The 14,006-nt window shown below is 45.6% G+C and overlaps 1 protein-coding gene across 4 annotated transcripts; it reads right to left on the bottom strand.

Moving 5' to 3' along the window:
- Positions 1–344: 344 nt before the first annotated feature.
- On the bottom strand, positions 345–13,432 carry PAFAH1B2 (platelet activating factor acetylhydrolase 1b catalytic subunit 2). 4 transcript variants are annotated; one of them, XM_037882320.2, is made up of 7 exons: positions 13,300–13,432; positions 8,035–8,122; positions 7,132–7,221; positions 5,869–5,985; positions 4,665–4,787; positions 3,931–3,984; positions 345–656 (listed from the first exon to the last, which is right to left on the bottom strand). In XM_037882320.2, exons 1-7 carry the CDS (start codon positions 13,326–13,328, stop codon positions 654–656), a joined length of 504 nt encoding a protein of 167 aa, XP_037738248.1. In that variant the 5' UTR covers positions 13,329–13,432; the 3' UTR covers positions 345–653. The 4 variants fall into 4 exon arrangements, with proteins under 4 accessions (XP_037738248.1, XP_037738247.1, XP_037738246.1 ...); XM_037882319.2 differs by adding an exon at positions 10,350–10,404 and having other exon boundaries at positions 345–3,984; positions 13,300–13,367; XM_037882318.2 differs by having other exon boundaries at positions 345–3,984; positions 13,300–13,431.
- Between the last annotated feature and the right edge of the window lie 574 nt (positions 13,433–14,006).

The following is a 14,006-nucleotide window of genomic DNA, read 5'->3' as shown; positions in this document are numbered from 1 at the left end:
GTTTAAAAAAAAAAAACAGGTCCTTGTTAAATCAGATGAGAACAGAGAATCAGAGTGCATCTCACCACACAGGAAACTAAATTAAAAGCGAAGGTTTAGATGAGTCTTCTTCGGAATACCACAGGGATGAATACAGCCAGCTTTTACCTGATAAAGGTTTTCACCCCATCAGATGTCACCCTTCCCAATGCATCACCCCTGGGTGATGACAGGTTGCCACCATTAGCCACTGCGCATCACTCCACACATTCTGATGAACCCTCTGGACACCTCCCCACCCCTGACGCACACACAGGGAAACCAGAGAGAGACGGAAACCAGAGAAAGACGCACACCAGAACTCATTGGGGTGAAACATTTACATTTATATTGAAATATGCACTAAACATAGTGAGTTCTACCAGTCAATGCCATTTTGCCAAAGCAGAATCACAGCTTTTCCTGGGGAAGGTTCAGTCAGCTCCCAGCAGTGGGCAGCGCCCCCAAGGAAGGTCACCGTGAAGCAGGGCTGTAATTGGATTTTACATACTGTGCAAGCTTCCAGCCTTTGAGGTCCCCCAGCCTGCACCTGGAGTCCCCTTGCTTGCACCCACATACGAGTTCAGAGACAAGGACTCTCTCCTTCCTTTCACACCGTTTCCTCTGCATTTTCTTCACTGCAATAAATATAAAATTGGCAATGCTCATACACCACAGCACAGACAAGATCCCAGGCTTCAGCATACAACTGTAAACGGTAACTAGATTATTTAAAAAAATTAAAAGTTCAGAAAGGGTCAGTTCTTTCACAATCAGCCAGTTACAATGGAAGAAGTCACAAAGGCTACACAGGAGCACCCACACTGGGGTCTGCTGGGCCTGATCCCCAGAGGTGGCAAGCACTCTACAGTTGAAATTGCAAATACTCAGTACTTCTCAGAACCAGGCTCTAATTTTGGTACAATGAGAAAAAGATTCTCTCCTTGCCTTCCCCAAAGGACATGTGGTTACACTGGGATATGGCCTGGTCACTGCTAGATGGTGGCAACAGGACAGTAGCTTCCATGTCCCAGAGAGAAGAAAGCTGCCCTTCCTTTCCACAGCAGCCACTGCCATGGGCACACACAGAGGTGGTTAACGCAGCTGGGAAAGACACAATGCAGACTGGAGATGAAGGGTTGTGAACGGTGACCCATGCCTAAGCAACATGGCACCTCAGCAAGACATCCGTGAGCATGGAGAGCCACCTGAGCTACTCTGCCCCTGCCCAACCAATGTATATTCAACATGCCAGACCCACACCACTGCAATCAGCACCAAACCAAAGGGCTCTGGGTCACAGCTGAAGACAGCCTCAGCTGTAAACACACTGCACTGTTACAAAGAGTTAGAGCTTTCTATAAAAAAAAAAAAACAACTAGACTGCCAGTAAGTAGCTGTCTTACCAGTGTGGTGACACCATGGAGAGACATTTAGTGCATGGTCAAACAAACATGGTACCTTTCAACAAAAGCCTACAACCCTCAAAAACTAGCAAAGACCGAAGTCCTGTTTCATCCCCCGACTCTTGCTACAGGTGGGGCCATACCACCCTGCTAAATCTTCTCCTCCCAACTTTTGTTTTAAAATCTGCTTGCTCTCTCTACTCCACACCCCCAAGTTCCTGTGCTGAGGCCTCCATTCTTTCAGCAGAGCTGAATGATGTTTCTACCGTTAATGTTTCAAGCTGTTGGAAGGGAAGGTAGTGGTGCTGCTGAACAAACATGATGACTGGGCCCATGGAACACTCCCCCAACCCACGCTGGCCTGAGGAGATAAGACCAGGACTACTCCTCTCCCACTGAGCACTATCAAACTTGAACCTTTATTTCTGGGAAGTGGGATTCTTCGGCTTTCCTCCACACCTCTGTGTGGATCACATATACTGGAGACACACACACACACACGCTATGCATGCAATCCAGGCAGAAATCCTGCTATGACAAATCCTACAGCAGCAGAGAAGCGTGATGGGGACATAAACACATTCCTTAATGCTAGATTAAAGCCTGCCTTAAACAGAACCTTTTACTAGAATAAAAGGGCAAACAGGCTATATATACTACATATGTACGTATTTTTGTAGTGGGGTAGAAAAAGCAATCTAGTTAGATCTCCTGTTTAACAAAAATGTAAAACAAAAATCATTTCCTCTTATTTACCTGCCAAAAAGCAGCATGACACTTGAAGGTTGCAGCCTTCATGAACACTTCAACCAGTGCAGAGCCTGCATTGGCTGTTGTATTTTAGCAAGCGGTGGTGTGAACCATTACCAGCGATAACACCACTGCGGAACTCCAATTGTGGTAGGTAAGTCAATGAAGAATAAACTTGGTTAAAGTATTTTTATTTTTAAGTAGCAAGGCTCTGCATTGGGTCTCAAACAGTTTCTTATTGATAAGAATGTTTTTTTCCTGTTCACCTTTAAATGAATGACAATTTTATATAGTCATTACACAGATTATAATTAGCTCTCGTATAAAAAGCTCTAGCGAGACAGAGTCCTTATGAACAGGCCACTCTCCACACTAACTCCATTTGCTGGAGGGGAAAGGGGCAGTGTCCAGGAGAGGAAAAGGCTACAGACTGACTCAATTCTTTACTGTCAAAGGCCTTATTTGCTTGAATAAAATGTTTGTACAAGTAAAACAGAAGCAATAAAGAAATAAACACCATAGCACTGGTAAAGCGTTAGATTGGTTCCGGCCTTGCAAAGATGGGCTGAGTATGGATTTAAAAAAAAAAAAAGTGTAACAGTCATACTTTAAAAAAATTGGAACGATGAACATGAACAGCCCTGTGCAGAATCCTGTAGCACAGCCCTCCCCGTGGGATGAACTGTCAACTCTACGTTTCTGACCGGCTTGTGTCTGATGTTTGCTGGAAAACTAAGCTCCTAAACCAAAGAACTGTTAAAAGCTGCCAATACTGTACACAAACCAAAGAACAGGTACTACAGAAGACATGATATTCAACAGCACCCAAATGAGACTGCCCACAGCCCAAGCAACAATGGAATGAAGTTTGTCACACCGAACAGACTTTGTAAAACACAACAATATTTTGGGAGTGTTAAATGAGTTCAGCTCAACTAACACTTTGGTTTTTTACATTTCTGAATTCCAGTTACATTTAGTCTCATGCTGCTTCAAAAACAAAGAGCCAGAAAGCAACAAGTGTCTCTTAAAAAAACCTTAGTAAATAAAACTTCTAAAGGTGGGAACGGTTTTTGAAAAAAAATGCAGTTGTTTTGTTTCTAGTGAGTGGAATGCAATTCTGGTTCCCAAGCTAATACATAAGAGTATAATCCCTAAGGGGAAAGGAAAAGCTAAACCGAGAGCTGCATATGGGTTATTAGAGTCAGGCTGACAGGGTTCTTGGGGCACCGTAGAGGAATAATGCATGTGGAGGGGCACAGAGGTGACAGTCTTGTTCTCATTTTAAATGAGGAATGGTTTAAAAGTAAAAATCTTCTTTAGCTAATTTCTTCCTGCAGTAAAACCAGTCAGCCCTGCCCTTTTATGTACAAGACCAGTTTGACGTTAGCCCTCCCCCTCAAAACACTAGATACGAACATCCAGTAACATTCTACAATGGAAAGTGCTTTAAGAAAGAAGGATTCTGTAGTGCCAGGGATAGAACTGATCTGATGGGGCCGGGATGACGTTGAACACTGATATTAGCTGATCAGGCCAGAGCAGCTTGCTTCTCCTCAGGGGTCTCCTCCAGTAGCTGCATGATCAGTTCATGGAGGGGTTTGCAGATCTTTGCATAGCCCCCTCCCGTCAGGTGCAGAAAATCAAACATGTCATGGCACGAGATGGCGCCATCTGAGTGCACGAAGCCCCCACTGACGTCCAGGAGCTGGACGCTGGCGAGTTTTGGGAGCGAGGCTTTTAGCAGCTGGTTCACCTTGGCATTCTTCTGCCGCAAAGGGTTTGGCTTCTCGCCTCGAGGTAGCAAGCTCTGATACAGGAAGGAGGCAAAGAAGAGAGCTTTGAAGTGACTCAGACAATATAATAACTTTCTCTTTCTAGGCTTAGACTCTTAAAGCTCAGAATGAGGGTCCATCCTATGGGTGGCACTCCTCCCCCTGCACATCTGCCTCAGCCCTATCCAGCCCCACTTTGAAACATGACTGAAAACAGTCTGAAGGACATTGCTGACACATGGGCAGAATCTGCTCCTCTTTTCACCAATTCTTATTAGCATTCTTATTAGCTACTTATGTCCTCTTTCTATGCAGTTTTAATCGTTGGTAATGCAACTCCCACAGCAGAAGACAACAGTCTATGCTGTTTGAGCACAGGATCAGAACTGGTATCGATCAAGTTTTAGTCCCAGCTCTGTCTCCATCATTCTCATCTCTCATGTGATTTCACCGCTTCCGTTTCTCTGTCTGGGACAAAGACGCCTCTAATGAGAAGATAATACTCTTCTGAAGGGGTTGAGAAAGTTAGATAATGTTGGCAAAGCCCTCTGAACAGGAGAAACCTTCCTACAGTGTTTATTATCGTAAATAAGTTACGACCCTCCCCCCAAAATGTACAGGTAACACCCAATACCATTGGGACAGGGGTGCAAACAACACACGACATGGGTTGTTCCAATGGTGCTATGTTATCACAACCCTCTGATGCGCATACCAATACAATAACTTTGGCCTGTGGCTGTCGGGTATTTATCAGCCGCACGATGGCCTCGATTCCACCTGCTACTTCCTCCGCTGTATTTTCATGGTTATTTGTTCCAACCCAGACGACAATGACCTGTGAAGAGGAAACAGGAACTGTGCAGCAGGTTTACCACTCCACTCAAGGTACACAAACAGGACGGGCTGTAGCAGCCATACTAGTTCTTGTGGAAAGGGCAATAGCTGGGACCTAGACTGTCTGCAACCAATTAGACAAAACAATTAAGAGTTAGGCTTAAATATTAAAAGTCCCAGACTGTCAGTTTTGTTGACTCTTGAATAATTTCTTATCAACTTAAGACTCCTCCCTCTCACTCAGTACAGAACCAGAGTCACAGTGTTAAGGGAAGCTACCCTGATCAGCACAGGAACAGATATCTGACACTTCTTCTGCACAGTGTTTAGTGACCAATTCAGACCCCTAGAGTACCTTGCATCTTGCCTGTCCTTACAGCATACTAGATGTGTACGAAGCAGACTATAAGCGTCACAGGAGAAGAGGCTTATTTGTTTGTAAAGCACCAACTACAGTCTTGGCTCTCAAATGAAACCCTTTTACAGCATTTCTCTATTTTTAAGCCTTAACCGCTTATGTTGGGGTCATCAATGTGCCTGACAATGGTGACCAAACTTGAACCTGTGCTGTACATTATCTATTGTAGGCATTTGGAAGCACCCTGTATGACAACACCCCGGTACACTGTACGTCATTTAGAATGTGCTATGAGTTGCGTGAAACCTTGCTCTGACCTGAGTTACAATCTCATTGAGATGGATAGGTACGAATGCACTCTTCAATTAATATAGCTGTAAAAATTCGATAACCTGAAGGAACAGCTAAATGCAGTGTCCGGCCCTGAAAGAACCTAAGGAGTGGTTTTTGGGTCAGGGTGCAGGATGAAGAGTTAGTTTTTGGTGCTATAAGCAAAAGAAGGTGTTTCTTGCTACTTGATTCCTTCTGTCTTCAGAGGCACAGGACTTTGTACATTCCTTGTAAATAAACACCCTTTAGAGAGGAGCTCTAAAGAAGCAGCTAAGAGTTCATTGGTTAGAGAGGGACTGTATTTTGGTGTCCTAAGTTCTGTACTAGACAATATTCAGAGTTTTTTTCTAAAATGAAAAACAAACATAAAAGCCAGCTCTGTATGTGTTTATACCTTGGGTTTAATGTTCTCCAATTCACCATTCTTCAATCTCCACAGAACATGAGCTGTTGTGTCCCCACCGATCCCAAAATTCAATGCATGAAGGGGTGAAAAAAGCTCTCGCCATATCTGTAACCAGGAACCAATTCAATATTTTAGCTCAAGTGTTATTCTTCAGCAACAAAACTAAAACACTTCACATACAGAGGTAGCTCAGGTAATGATACATTTGAAGTGAGTGAAGATACACTCCAGTGGAAGCATTACACATTCTCTGCGCCAGAAGAGGTGGAATCAGAGCAGTTAATGAACTCAGTCCTGGCACAGAGAAAAGAGGGAGCTAATACAGAGCAATTTCCCTTCAACCCATCCAGGAGGGATGTCGATGGCCCAGGAAGGGAGCCATCTCCAGGCCATCAAGGCCAGAATCAGATCTCTGTTAAACATGGGACTTTGGAGGAGGGAAAGGAACTCCTTTTACTGCCTAGGAAGTTAGAAGTCTAGAACCAAATGAGTCACACGGGAAAGTAACACTTTCAGTGCAAAGCAGTTTGGTAGCCATCACTGATGAAACAGCGGACGAAGGGCTTTCAAAACATTTTATACATCTTTTTAAAACATCCTAGTTGCTGCCTTTCCTAATCTCTGGACACTGGGATAGTCAATAGCACAGTCTCTAACCAGCAGAGGGATAAGCATGCTAGAACACTGTATGCAAGAGGGTTACATTGAAATTCTCTGGCTAAGGAGATACACGCACTAAGTTTCATATTTGTACCATAGTGAGATAAGAAAACTTCATTATTGAAAACCAAGTGAAAAACAGTCACACTGGAGTGCGATGGGCACAATCTAGAATACAGAAGGTGTGGGGAGAAGAGAGGATAGAATTCATTTTAAATCTACAAAAGGGCTCACACAGTGACTGCAGAGCAAGGAAGACAGAGTGACAACAGGGAGATAGAGGGACAGAAATGGGACGCGTACAGTGAAACTGAGAAGGCGGCAAGTGACCTCAGGAAAGGAGGGGTGGGGGAGAGGTTCAAAGTGGCTGATGGGATAGGACTGGAGAAGCCTGGGGCAAGCACAGGAAAATGGAAGTGATCAAGGTTTGGAAAGCAGCTGAAGAAGCAGCGGAGGTAAGATTAGAAAGGGCTGGAGGACAAGGAGGCACTGTCAGTATTGTCAGTATGTTCACCAGTTACTGGACTAGAAGCAATAGGGAGGCACCATCTCAGTCATCTAACCCCACAACTTCATCCACTCCAGCCATACCTCATACTGCTGTAGCAACTGCACCATGGAATCACCCACAAACAGCACATCGGGCTCCTTGTCCTTGCAGTCCAAGACAAATCTGTTATGCTGTTTAAAAGAAAGCAGCAACATAAGCTCCAGCTGACAGTTTCCCTTTGGTATCTGTAGCCCATACACAGAAAGTGAGAGTTGCCCAACCAGTTCCTCTGCTGCCAAACTTTGTGACTTTCCATCCTGTCTGCCCCTCAGGCATGTATCTTTAGTTTAACTCCTTAACTGCTGGACCTTCCTCCCTGCCTGCTCTCCCCCTGGCATAGACAAGTTCTGACATTTTAAATGGCCACTCCTTTACAACTCAGAGCCCCTCAGGCTATACTACACACCACACACAAAGGAGGTGCTTGCTCCAGATACTGTGTTCAGCAGTTCTAAATCTATGGGTCATTCAGGTTGTTGGCTAGTCACAATACAAGTCTCCTCAGACTATTTCACCCTGTCTAGGAGGAGCTTTAATAATCTAGTGGTGCGAACAGGAGACTCCGAGTCCAGACACTTGGGTTCAGCTTTTCTCAGCTTTGTCACTGCTTGGCTATATTACACACTTCAGTGCTCTCCAGCTTATTTGTTTTTAATAAACTGGTTGGCGATTCTTCTCAATTAGTGAGCCAGCTGAAATATCTTTCTGGAACTCTATTTCAAAATGTGATTTTCAGGTCATGCCACAAAGCTGCTTTTTGCCTCTTTTATCATGGCAGGTTATTGGAACTCAATGACGCTGCTAACATCTGGGTGGCTGAGCTGCACCAGCCACAGAATCAGAAATGTAAGCACCTGTATTTTGCTCATCATGCACTTGATTGCCTCACAATCTGCTAGTAAAGAGGATTCTATCTAATTTGTCAGCTGTGTTATCAGTTTTACCTGCGACATCCACCTGTCGTCTCCTTGAATATCTTCAGCTGCATGTGGAACTGCTGCTGGGTTTGAGTCTCCCTGGCTCATTCTATTCCTGTTGAAAGAACATTTAATACATGTTACGCTATACATCGAAGATCAAAATCAAGCTCTGACTCTCAAGAGGCCAGACCTGTTGTCATGCACTCGTACAAGGAGTCAAGACCAGCAGTGGCTTAGCTTGAAAGAATTGCATTTACAGATATTTATAACTAATAACAATTTGCATCTGTTCTGCTGAAAGCTAATATGCCTGGAAGACTCACTTAAGCAAGTTTTATACCATGCAGGAACCCCAAATTGTCCCTGCAGCATGATCTTCTTGAAACCACTCTACTGACTTGTGATCAGTGACATCCAAACAGGTGAAAACAACCTCTTAATAATAATAATAATATCAAGTTCATTTTAGTGCTATCTTTGCAGGAGCACCTATCTCACCCATAAAGAAAAGGAGGACTTGTGGCACCTTAGAGACTAACCAATTTATTTGAGCATAAGCTTTCGTGAGCTACAGCTTACTTCATCGGATCTTGCATCCGATGAAGTGAGCTGTAGCTCACGAAAGCTTATGCTCAAATAAATTGGTTAGTCTCTAAGGTGCCACAAGTCCTCCTTTTCTTTTTGCGAATACAGACTAACACGGCTGCTACTCTGAAACCTATCTCACCCATGTTCATTTTTCACCATAACACAGTATACATGCGAATTATCATAGCATTTGCCACTACTTGTACAATACCCAGACTGCAACTGCAAATACACATTTCAGATGGATTAACTGGTTTCAAAAGACAATGTACTAGCTCCATTAGCCCAAGAGGGTCTAAGCAGAAAACATTAGAATTCCACACGGGGCTGGCACCTCCGAAGTGTCTTTAGCTGCAGTTCTGTGTAATAAGACAAAAAACTTTATTCTGAAGCCAGTGTGTTGGTCTAGTGGAGCATACCATTAGCCAACACACAGGAAACAGACAGGAATATACCTTGGGAAAGAAAGGAATGGGACTGAAATATGCAGCCCTGAAAAAAGTTGGGTGAAAACCTAAGAACCCTTACTTTGGTATAGCTAGTTTTATGTTAAATGCAAAATGTAGAGAGACCAGGTGGTCTCTTCTGGTACATGCAAATAGGGAAAGAGAATGCCCATATCCAAGTGCCAGAGATCATAAAATTACATTTAAAAATATTTGCTCTAAAGTATTTTCATATTTAACCCTACAGACTAGTGCTTCCTTTTGAGTAATGTATATAGAATAATACAAGCTGAGGGGAGAGTAATTTCTTTTGAAGTCTTTTTAGACAAAATATCATTAGTGATAGTTAATGTTATCTTGCTCTGTAAGCTTGCATTTTCTCTCAATTTGTGCTTTATACATGCGCACACATATACTGTGAAATATTCTTAGCATTAAGTCATTTTTCTCACCTAGAAGAGATTTCACTGTTTCCAGAACTGCAATTTGCTCACTATGATGCAGTGAAACCTAGGACATTCATACCATACCATTAGAAACAGAATGATCTAGTGATCCAAGTTGACTATAGAAGTGGGCTCTACTACAGGGATTGGCAACCTTTGGCCCGCAGCCTGCCAGGGAAACATCCCTTGGCCCACGCTGCTTCCTGCAGCCCCCATTGGCCTGGGACGGCGAACCGCGGCCAGTGGGAGTTGTGATCAGCCGCACCTGCAGACGCTGCAGGTAAACAAACCGATCCAGCCCACCAGCAGCTTTCCCTGGCAGGCTGCATGCCAAAGGTTGCTGATCCCTGCTCTACTGTATTATTATAAAGAGGAAAACAATTTTGGAATGTTCTTTTATATGTAACAGTCCAACCCGCATAACTGCTTTATCCACAAATAACTGAATCACAACATTTACAAGCCGCTCTATAAAGTTCATGTGCCACGTACACACCGTGCATTACTCTTACCGCTACACATGTACACAAAGAGCTCCAAGGCGAGTAACAGGAGGGAGCACACAGCGTTCCCACAAAGCAAACCTTTTCTGACAAAAGAGGCGACTGATACCAATATTTATTCTAACTTTTTTCGCCTCAAATGACTCTTGCTAAGAAGTCACACACCATTATGTACACATTTATCCCTGCATTTAGGAGCAGAACACGCACCCTAGCACTGGAAGGAGAATTTGCCAAAACTAGGCTTACACAACATATGCCCTCTTCACAACAGGAAGTGCTAATGTTAATGGCTGACAACCATAGATAAAAGTACTGTTATGGAGACAAAGGGTTTGATGCACAACAGCACTTACTCATTTTGGTGAAAACAGTTTCAAGTTTCCTGAAGCCTTCTGGGTCAATGTTGCCCTAGAGTGAATGAAGTAAAAGGTCTACTGCACACAAGAAAAGCTTGCCACGCCAGATCAGACCATAGCTCCATCCGGCCTTGTGGCCTGCAGTTGCCAATAGCTTATGCTTCAGAGAAAGGAGAAAACTTAATTCACCGATTACAGAACATATGAATTTCCATACTGGTTCAGACCTGTTGTCAGCTCATCTAATCCAATATCCTGTCCTTGGCAGTGGCCAACACCAAATGCTTGAGAGGAAGGTCAAGAACTCCACAGCAGACAGACATAGGATTATCAGACTTCATGAAAGTCTTGTCCCAACCCCTAACAGTCAGAGATTGTCTTAAGACCTGAAACATGAGATTTTATATTCCTTCCAATGCTTTTTTGGGGCAGCAGAGTCTATTAGAGCCAATATTGTTGTTATCCATATAACAATTTGTCTTTAAATACAGCACAGTACAGGAAGAGGGGAATGAGTCCTGAAGATGAGATCTGAGCTATAGCTATTACTAATGGACATGAAATTAACCAGCTCTTTAAAAATTCAGTCACATGATTTGATTCAGTAACCTAAATAACCCTAAATACACCTATCACTTAAAAGTCCCACAATATCTCCACCAATACCTTTGGCAAGAACTTTGGTTGAAACCCTTTTGGCTGCCACAGATAACTGTTTCGTGGTATCAAAGTATGCAGGTGTATGTGGGGAATAAAGTCTCACCTAATCAATTGATCAGTGACTTTCACCCGCAGTGGCAAAGAGCATTACAGTGTTGAGAAGTTCAGGTATTTTTCCATGAGTGTGTTAGTTTCCACCCACCCCACAATGGCCAGTCCCTCTTCTAGCGTAATATTAATGTGCCTAGGTTAGAGCTCCCTGTAGTCTGGACCAGGAGACTGCTCTGAAGTATACTACAGGAAGCATTTCAGGAATATAGGTCAATTTGCAACAAGGTGGAATGAGGTCTAAGAATTCTCCTCTATCCTTTAACAGAAATTTCTTCTCTTTACCCCTACCACCCATTATGATTACAAAGAACAACATAGTTTCCAGTCAGCTTCCTGCTCTGGAACTTGATCCCACAATGAAGTAGGAACGATGACTTTTTAGACAGCAGCAGCCAAGTTGTGAGGAAAAGAAGTGTCTCTTTAAACAAATATTTGATAGTTACAGCAGAAGGAAAAAGTGGCAAAACTGCATCAGATAATGTCCCAGTGTGAAAGTCCCTCTTTAGAGACATATGGCATCATAACCTGGGAAGGTCCGAAGTTCCATATTCAAAGCTACAGATGTACATCATTTCCATTTTACCCTTGTAAAGTCACATGATGATAATTTTGCTAATAGTGCATCCCTGATGCAAAAAGACTGTGCAAAAAAACCTGAGGTTATACAAAATTTGAGACTCAGTGGATCAGTAAGACTAAATTATGGACATTTATATACCATTAAGGTAAATTAGGAGACAGTTTATACAAATTCTACATTTCTCCTCTTGTCTCAAATAACAATCCCCACTCCCACCCCCTTAGAAATAATTTTATAAAGTCCTGTGCACCACCAGATGGCAACGGGAGCAGAGCAAATAACGAGGCCTTGGCTAGACTGTTGGTAGCCTGACAGTCTTATGCTCTAATAAATTTGTTAGTCTTTATGGTGCCACAAGTACTCCTGCTCTTTTTGCAGATACTGACTAACTGCCGCTACTCTGAAACCTGTCATACAGCAAATGAGACTCAGCTACTCTCATCATTTGAAAGGGTTCCTTTCAAGGCTCCGTTGAAACACATTGGCAGGTACAGTTTGGAGAAAGCTGCCTGTTCTTGGGACAGAGAACTACCATATCCTGATTGTCAACTCAACATCTTCCACCAGAAGATTCACCTAGTTTTTAAAGAAATACCAAAAGCATAAAAGAAACATTGCCCCAGTAAGTCAGGACTTGTGTGTTACAGTATTCCTCCCCCTTGCTACCCAAACCCATTAGGATTGAGAATCTCATTCCATCCAGGATGTGAACAGATTCTGGAATCCTCTCCTGTTATTATGGCTGTGTCTGACGGTAGAGTCTGGCACAGAGTAGATCGAACGTGCTTGTGAAGCGAAGAGGCTGTTGGTCAGACTGGCCACAAACACAACTCATGGTTTAAAAAAAAAAAAATAATCCAGAAGTCCACTCTGCATAACTATTGCCCAGGCCTTCAAAATCCCTTGTGTACAGAGGAAAGGTTTTAAATTCAAGTGTCATGTATGTAATAACCTCCAGTGGTTATACACAAAGTGATAACAATGCTTACACTTGATTTCTCACCTGTGTTTCTGGGACAGACCCTAGCAGGAGGGCGGAGCAGCTCACGGTGAATTCATGGAGGAGCGGTCCCCTTTCCCTGCGCCCCACCCCCAGTTCCCGTGAGCGGCTGCCTCCCTGCACACCAGGGGTTAGTACCCAACGGCCAAGCCGACCCACAAACTCACACAACCCGCTCCTCGCTCCCTCGCCCACAACAAGACGCCGCCGCCGCCGCGGAGCCGGGCAGCGGGCGCCCGCCCTGGCCGCGCCGGGGAGCGAGGCGGGGTCCCCGGCGGCAGGACCCTGCAGGGAGGGGGCCCCAGGCCCCGGCCGGGGATGCGGCCCCCTCGGGGCACGGCAGCAGGCGGGGCGCAAAGGCAGAGCCGGAGAAAGACCCGCTCCCAGGCCGCGGCGCTGCGGAGCCAGCGACCAAGCGGCCGCTCCAGGGGCCGGGCGGAGCCCCCCGCCGCCCGGGACAGACGGGCCGCGGCTCCGCACCGGAACCGCCCCCGGCCGGCGGCAAAGGGCCGCGGGGCGGGGGCGCGAGCAGGCCCGGCCGCGCGCCCCCGGCTGCCTGAGGCGGCGCAGGGCGGCCCCGGCTCTGTCTCACTCACGCTGGCTGCGGCTCCCCCCGCGTCTCCATCTCGCTCTCGGGCGGGCGGCGCGTCCCTCCCCCGCGGCCCTGCGCACTACGCTGCTTCCGCTTCCGCCCCCCCACGCCTACCAATCACGTGCCGGCTGTGCCGGAAATCCCGCCCAGCCCGTCTCCGGGCTTTCCCTCCCCCCGCCCGTAGGGGGCGCCGAGGGGCCCTGGCGCGGGGAGAGCGGGGGTGCTGCCCGGGAGGGCCTGGGTGAGGCGATGGGACATGGCACAGCCTGATGAGGTCACCGGGCAGCATGGTGACGAGACAAAGTGTCCCCACAGAACGCTGATACGCCTGGTGACGTGAACACTTCGTTGGAGACGCGGCAGTGGCGCAGTGTGATGACGTCACTGCACAGCATGATGAGCAAACCACGTGTCATCACAGAGCAATGATGCCTGTGCTGACGTGATGACCTCATCTGCAAGGAGGCCGTGGGTTAACCTGATGATGTCACCTCACTGGGCATCATGATGACAGGCATAGGGGCTGGGCTGGGGGCGGCATTGGACCCTGCTGGAGGTCATGTTGCTGTTGTGAGGTGACATTTTTGCCCAGGCTGGTGACACAAAATGACAGCACTTGGATTATCATGCTGGTCCAGCGTCACCGTGTGGAGACCTCTTTTTTCCGTATAACTTCTTGGTGCCATGGTGTGTCAATGTTGTGGTGCAATA

The sequence above is a fragment of the Chelonia mydas genome, chromosome 22 (assembly GCF_015237465.2).
Source record: "Chelonia mydas isolate rCheMyd1 chromosome 22, rCheMyd1.pri.v2, whole genome shotgun sequence".
In the NCBI taxonomy this organism is placed as follows: Eukaryota; Metazoa; Chordata; order Testudines; family Cheloniidae; genus Chelonia; species Chelonia mydas.
Note: the sequence above shows the minus strand (reverse complement) of the source record. Positions and strands in the feature narration are given on the sequence as shown.

Coding starts and splice junctions, on each gene's coding strand:
- PAFAH1B2 (XM_037882318.2), bottom strand. CDS start 13,328: ATGGAGACGCGGGGGGAGCCGCAGCCAGC. Junction 8,123..13,299: donor CGGGGGGAGCCGCAGCCAGC/GTGAGTGAGACA, acceptor TTCTTTCAACAG/GAATAGAATGAGCCAGGGAG. Junction 5,986..7,131: donor AGTTGCTACAGCAGTATGAG/GTATGGCTGGAG, acceptor TCCTGGTTACAG/ATATGGCGAGAGCTTTTTTC.